Source organism: Zalophus californianus, chromosome 3 (assembly GCF_009762305.2).
Source record: "Zalophus californianus isolate mZalCal1 chromosome 3, mZalCal1.pri.v2, whole genome shotgun sequence".
NCBI classification, from domain to species: Eukaryota; Metazoa; Chordata; class Mammalia; order Carnivora; family Otariidae; genus Zalophus; species Zalophus californianus.
Window position 1 is genome coordinate 190,564,329 of NC_045597.1, and position 5,951 is coordinate 190,570,279.

Consider the following 5,951-nt stretch of genomic DNA (forward strand, 5'->3'; position numbering starts at 1 on the left):
GACGGGATGGAATAAAAAGCTGAGGTGCTGGCCGAGCCTCGTGGGTCTCATTAATCAGCCAGCTGAGACGGCCTGGCTTGATTACAATTTGCAAAAAAATTCATTAGGGCCCGGGCGATTGACAATTTTTCTCTCTGCCTGTGATGTGACTCATTAGGCAGCCAAATGAAAGCCATGATGACGGCCATGATGACAGCGGCCATCAAGGGCTGCTTGTTTATCTTCCTCCCCTCGGCCTGTCTCTCGGGCCTCGGCCTCCGCACCGAGCTCTCGGGGGCGCCCCGGCATTCAGGGGTTGGGGGGAGCAGCTTCCCGAGAGCGCAGAGGGGCTCCGCATCCATCCGCAGGCTGGGGGAGCCCTGGCCCTCTCCTTGTGCTTCCAAAGGGCGGGAGGGCCGGGCAACTTGGTGCCCCCGCAACCCCCAGCGGGGTGGGGATTCCTGAAGGTGGCCCCCAGTTTCTAGGGAGCTTCATTTTCCCGCGGGGTCCGTGTAGCCAAGGCTCTGGGTCCCTCTGTGCCTTCTATCCCTACCTTGGGCTTCTGGAGAAGATGAGTAGGAGTTACACCTGTTATGGTGTCAAGGTGTACGGGAAGTGAGGACACTCCAGGATCTGCCGCGGGTCCGGGGCTCTCCATACCCAGGGTTCTTCCCGCAGGCCCAGAGTGCCGAGTGGGGGCGCCCCCGCCCGGGAGGCCGCCGCTCCTTCGGCTGGGACTCCGCACCACCAGCCACAGTTCCGCCGGGGGCGCCTATCCATCCCGCCCTGGGACCAGCGGGCTCAGGGGTGTGGGGTGGGGGTGGGGGGGACGGGACGCGGTGGGGGCGGTGTCTCCGCTAGCCTCGAATGCGCGGTAGCGGCGTGTGGCCGGGGCAACCTGCCTCGAGCACATGACGCCAACGCGCGATCCGGGTGCGCTCGCCCGAGGGCCACTGGCGGGATCCCGGCGGGCGGCCGGGCCTGGCGGACTGGGCGCCGGGGCCTTTTGCCCCCGGGCAGTGGCCCTCCGGCGCGGGGTCAGCAAAAGGCCCCGGCGCAGCCCCCAACCGCAGGCCCCAGGGCCCTGGGGGGAGGGACCTCAAGGAGCCCTCAAGCTCTCCGCGCCCCGCAGAGCCGGCTGAGGCCTTCGGAGGTCTGGCCACTCCGTCTTATTGTGCTCGAAAACCAAGTCTGGGCCATTTTCCGCCCCTGGAAATCTCGGGAACACGGTGGGAAACGCTGCCTTGGTCGCCTCCGTCCCTCACCTTGCGCGTCAAGTGCCGGCGGAGGCCTCAGGCCCCATGGCCCTCCGGCGCGGGGAGGTGACGGGCTGTAAGCCGTGTAAATTAAGTCAATACCAGTATTGACCAAGGGCGACATGTCTCCCCTTCTAGGGCTGAGATCCGTGGTGGGCACCGCGCGCGGCTCCTTTGGAACCTGCTCCCCACGCGGAAGGCCGAGGTTGGCGAAGCCTCTGGCTTCTTTCTCTTCGCCCTTCAGCCTGCAGGTTAGCGGGCCGCGCTCACTCTCGCTCGCTCGCTCCACGCCCCTAGAGCAACCCCGGGCCCGTCCACGACAATCTCCAGTGGGCCTGGCTCCGCGCTTCGGGGTCGGGAAAGGAGCGGGCGTTCTGGGCTGGGCTCGGGGGCGCGGTGCCCGGGGGTGAGGGCAGTGGGACTTGGGGGGGTCGGGGCACGCCCTTCCCGCGCCCGGTGGGCCGCCCCGCCGAGGCGGGAAGCTGCCCAGCTCTCGGGCACACTTGCGGACCCGGCCGCCACCCCGCCGGCCTTCCTCTCCCCTACCCTCTTTGTGCGGCCGACGGCCCCAGAGCCCTTGGGGTGGGGCGGTGGCCGGGGCCCGCCCCTCCGACCCCGCCCGGAGAGGGAGGTGCCCGGCCCGCCTGTGCTCGCTGCTCGCCTCCTCCTTCGAGCTGAGCGCGGCCGGCAAGCCCAGCTCGCTTGGGTGGGTTTCTGCTCCCGTTGCAAGATAACGCCCGGAGCCTGATTTATGGGCGCTTGGCCCAGCTTGGGGAGCGAGCACAGCTCCTTTTCCGACCGGGGATGTTGGTAAGAAAACGCGTTTCCTCCCTGGCAGGGGTCGGTTTAGAACATCAGGAGTTTGTGAAAAGCCGCCAATACCCGCACTCGCTTTCTCTCCTCCGGGCGCCCGCCTCCTCCTCTGGCCGAAGTTTGCCAGCCTTCTAGGTATTGATTAGATCATGCAAAAGGGGAGATGTCAGCTTTCTAAGATGAAAATTAGGTTTCCTTAAATTTATAACTCAAGTAGAGCTCTTGCTCTTCACTTGAAAACCTGGTAAGGTGCAGGGTGGCTAGTGTCCAGCCAGCCTGCAGAGACCAGGACAGCAGACCTTTATCCACTACTGGCCCCAGACCAGCCACCTGGTCATACCCTAGTAGTAGCCTCTAAACAGTCAAGTCTGGACACACTTATGAGACCCAGAGATTGGTCCTTTTTTCCCCTTCTCTCTCTCTCCTTTTTATTATTCACAAGACTGCGATTGTTTAAATGTCATAACTTATAAGAAAATAAGCTACATTGAAATAAATTAAACACAACGGAGACGTGCTTCAAACATGGCTCAGATAGGATGTGCAACCCCAGGAAAGAAAGCCAGGCAAAACCAAAGCAAAGCAAATTTCCAGGCTGCCCAAAAACATCTGCTTTTCAGTCAACTAAAAAAAAAAAACAAAAAACAAAAAACAAAAAACCAAAAACAAAAACCAAGATAGAAACAAAAATGAGCGTAAACCCCATGGTTCGTTCTTGAGTGTCATGTTTACCTTTGGAAAAGTATGGAAAGGAGGCTGCTATGCATGGCGGATTACAGCAGAGGTTTTGTTTTCTTCTGGAATGTGAGTGGAGAATATTACTGGGTAGTTTGGTCCTATAACTTTCAAAATACTGCAGCTGAGATCCAGTTTATATAGATATATATGTACAAAGTAGGATAGTATAATAAATATTTAGTGTGTCTTCAGGTGTAGCGGTAGCCCCTTCGAAAGCAGTCTCTTAAGCCTTTTTAATGAATATACTCTCAATGTGCTTGGGATGTCCAAAGTTGAGGGGGGGTGACTTTGAGTTTTGCTTCAAACGTGGCAGAGGCCACCGTGGTTCCCTCCAGAGCTATGGCTTCCCCACGGTGGTCCAGGCCCTGGCTCTCCCGGGGCCCTCAGGGTCGGGCCTGCTCCAGCTGCTGATGCTGACTTCTGATAGCGAACCTGCTGACGTGGACGGGGATGGGGACGACGATCTTGGGGTTCCTGGAGGGCTCCCCTGTCTTGGAATTGGCATTGCCAGCCTTCACGCGTTTCCACTTGGCCCGGCGGTTCTGGAACCAGATTTTCACTTGCACCTCGCTGAGTTTGAGGGCGTGGGCGATCTGAGAGCGCTCGGTCAGCGAGAGGTACTTTTTGCAGTGGAACTCCTTCTCCAGCTCGAGCAGCTGCTCACTGGTGAAGGCAGTCCGCCGCCGCCGGTTCTTGCCGGTGGACGTGGTGCTGCCCGCGGCGCCGCCGCTCGGCGGGGTCTCCTCCAGCGCATGGCCGGGGTCTTCCTCCTTGTGAGCCGCCTGGCCAGTCAGATTGTCATCCGAGCTGTAGTCCAGATCACTCTCCAGCGAGAAACTCTCCTCCTTGCCCTTCGGGTCGTCTTCCACCTTTGACTCGTCTTTCCCTTGCCCTCTGACAGCCCCGACTGAAAGCAAAACCAAACGGCGTTTTATTACATTTCGCACACTGGCCTTCCTTTCCCCTTCCCACCCTCACTTGGGCCTTTTCCCCCCTTAGCGGATTGTCTTTCTATGACATTAACACATTGTGATTTCCTGGCCTTTGAGGGGCAAAGAAGGGGGGGGGGGGCGTGAGAAAGCTCAAAGGAGGAAAGAAGACAGTACAGACGACGGCCCTTTGCCCAGAACCATCACTCAAGGGGCCGCCAGGCCACGTCTGCACCCTCCCAGCCTCCGGCAGCTTAAGGCAGAAGTAACAGGAGGCGTGAGGCCCAAGAGAGCGTCCCCTTTGTCCCCAGGGTGGGGGCTGGGTGAGGACGGAGGGGGAAATTCATGATCCATCTTGTGCCCCCCCAATGAATATTTAGTGAACCTCAATTTACATCGCAGTCAAAGTGGGGACACAGGGAGGTACAGATCCCAGACCGTGTCTTTTTTTTTGAGACAGATAATGTTGGTAAAAGGGAAGTTCTGTAGCCTTAGGAGAAGTTCCCACCAGACACCCCAACGCACAGGCAGACGCACAACCTCCCAGGAATCCGCTTCTCCCGGGCAAGCCCAGTGAAGGGGTTTAATAGGTCTGGGCGCCCCCTTCCCCCCCCCTCCCGAGCACACGCACTGCTGAGACGCACAGCCCAACCCACCACCCCTAAGGGCTGAAACCTATCCAGGATCCCAGGTCTAGGCACGCGGGAGGGGGGATAGACTCATCCAAATTCGCCTCGAGACATCAGCCGCCCCGCGCAGCAGCTGGTCCCGGGAGCTAAATGCCACCCCACCCCCTAGCTTGTTGCTCGGCTCTAAATGCCCCCCGGAGGCCTCGCGGCACGGCTCCGCCGCGTCCTCCTGCTGCTCAGGAGGGGGGAAGCCGGGGCGGGGGTCGGGAGGGGGCTCGGCCTCGCCCCCTCGGCCCCAGCGGGAACCCGGAGCTGGCTCGCCCCCGCCCCCTCCCGCCCCCGCGCCCGGGTCGCGCGCGCCGCCGACTCACCGAGCGACGCCTGCACAGCCTCGGCCGCGGAGAAGGCAAGCAACGAGCCCTCCTTGGCCAGGAAGCCTTTGCCGTCCTCAGTGTCGGCTTGCAGCGCCTCCGCCTTGTCGAAGTTGCCGCCACCCGGCAGCGGCTGCGGCGCGAACTTGCGGGCGGCCGCCGCCTCCTGGTGCTGGGGAGACGCGGAGAAGCCTCCGGGCAGCGTAGCCATGAGCGTGGAGGTGAGCGCCATGCCCTGCGCCAGGCTGGAGCAGAAGCCGGTGGGCAGGCTGGGGATCTGGTGGTGAGGGTGCGCGGGCGGCAGCGCGGGCTGCAGCGCGGCCTGGGGCAGCGCGGGTGGCGGCGGCGGTGGTGGCGGCAGCACCACCGGCCGGTAGGGCATAAACATGGGGTAGCCGGTGTAGACGAAGTGGCCAGGGCTGGGCTGCGGCGGGCTGCCGATCAGCGAGTCTATGCTGAAGGCGGTACTACTCCCCAGCGGGCGCTGCATCATCATCAGCGACGGCGGGAACGCTGCGCTCATAGACGCGCTCGGGAGAGGCCAGCGAGAGGCGAAAAGTCCCCGCGCCGCGCCGCCGCCAGGAAGCCCGCCGGGCGCCGGGAGCACAGCCGGGTGCGCCGGGCAGGGACCGGCTGGGACCCTGAAAGCAGGCGCCGCCGACCCTCAGTCCTGGGCGGGTTGCATGCCCGGCGGGAGCGCGTGTGGGCGGTGCGCGGGGTGAGGCCGTGCGCCCGGGAGTGGAGAGGGCACCCGGGCCCCGCGGGCACGCTGAAGCCGCTGCCCGCCGCCTGCCCGTCGGAGCCCGCGCGCGTCTCGTCTGCCACCCTCGGCCCCGGCTCGCAGCCGTCGGTGCGTCCGTCTGTCGGATCCGCAGTCCGTCGCCTCCCGCGGGCCGCTGGGGAGCGCGCGAAGCTGGCGCACTTGTCTTCGGCGGGCGCCGCCAGCACCTTTAAATCGCGCTCCTCTTTCTCATTCACATTTTGCCTGCTGCCAGGCCGGGCTTACCTCACGTGGGGCCGGGCGCCACCGCCTATTGGCTGCGCCAGGAGGGGGCGGTGTCGAAATCGGGACTCCGCCCCTTCCACCAGGGCTGGCGGAGAGCGGGCTGCGGGCGCCACCGGCGGAGCGCGCGGGCCCGAGAGCCGGAACCTGCGCCCCGAGCCCGCGCCGCGCAAACTTGAAAGGGGGCTGTTGGTTCCAAAGCTCCACGGCTCGAACCCCGCGGCCCGACAGCC

General features: G+C 63.1%; 1 protein-coding gene across 2 annotated transcripts; it reads right to left on the reverse strand.

Annotated features, from left to right (window-relative positions):
• Positions 1 to 3,169: 3,169 nt before the first annotated feature.
• On the reverse strand, positions 3,170 to 5,238 carry GBX2 (gastrulation brain homeobox 2). 2 transcript variants are annotated; one of them, XM_027591209.1, is made up of 2 exons: positions 4,716 to 5,238; positions 3,170 to 3,693 (listed from the first exon to the last, which is right to left on the reverse strand). In XM_027591209.1, exons 1-2 carry the CDS (start codon positions 5,236 to 5,238, stop codon positions 3,170 to 3,172), a joined length of 1,047 nt encoding a protein of 348 aa, XP_027447010.1. The 2 variants fall into 2 exon arrangements, with proteins under 2 accessions (XP_027447010.1, XP_035582789.1); XM_035726896.1 differs by having other exon boundaries at positions 3,501 to 3,693; positions 4,682 to 5,238.
• Between the last annotated feature and the right edge of the window lie 713 nt (positions 5,239 to 5,951).

What these genes read in the sequence shown, in the direction of transcription:
- GBX2 (XM_027591209.1), bottom strand. Translation starts at nt 5,238, where the DNA reads ATGAGCGCAGCGTTCCCGCCGTCGCTGATGATGATGCAGCGCCCGCTG. An exon ending in GGCTGTGCAGGCGTCGCTCG is followed by an intron (nt 3,694 to 4,715) that starts GTGAGTCGGCGG and finishes TTTTGCTTTCAG; the next exon opens with TCGGGGCTGTCAGAGGGCAA.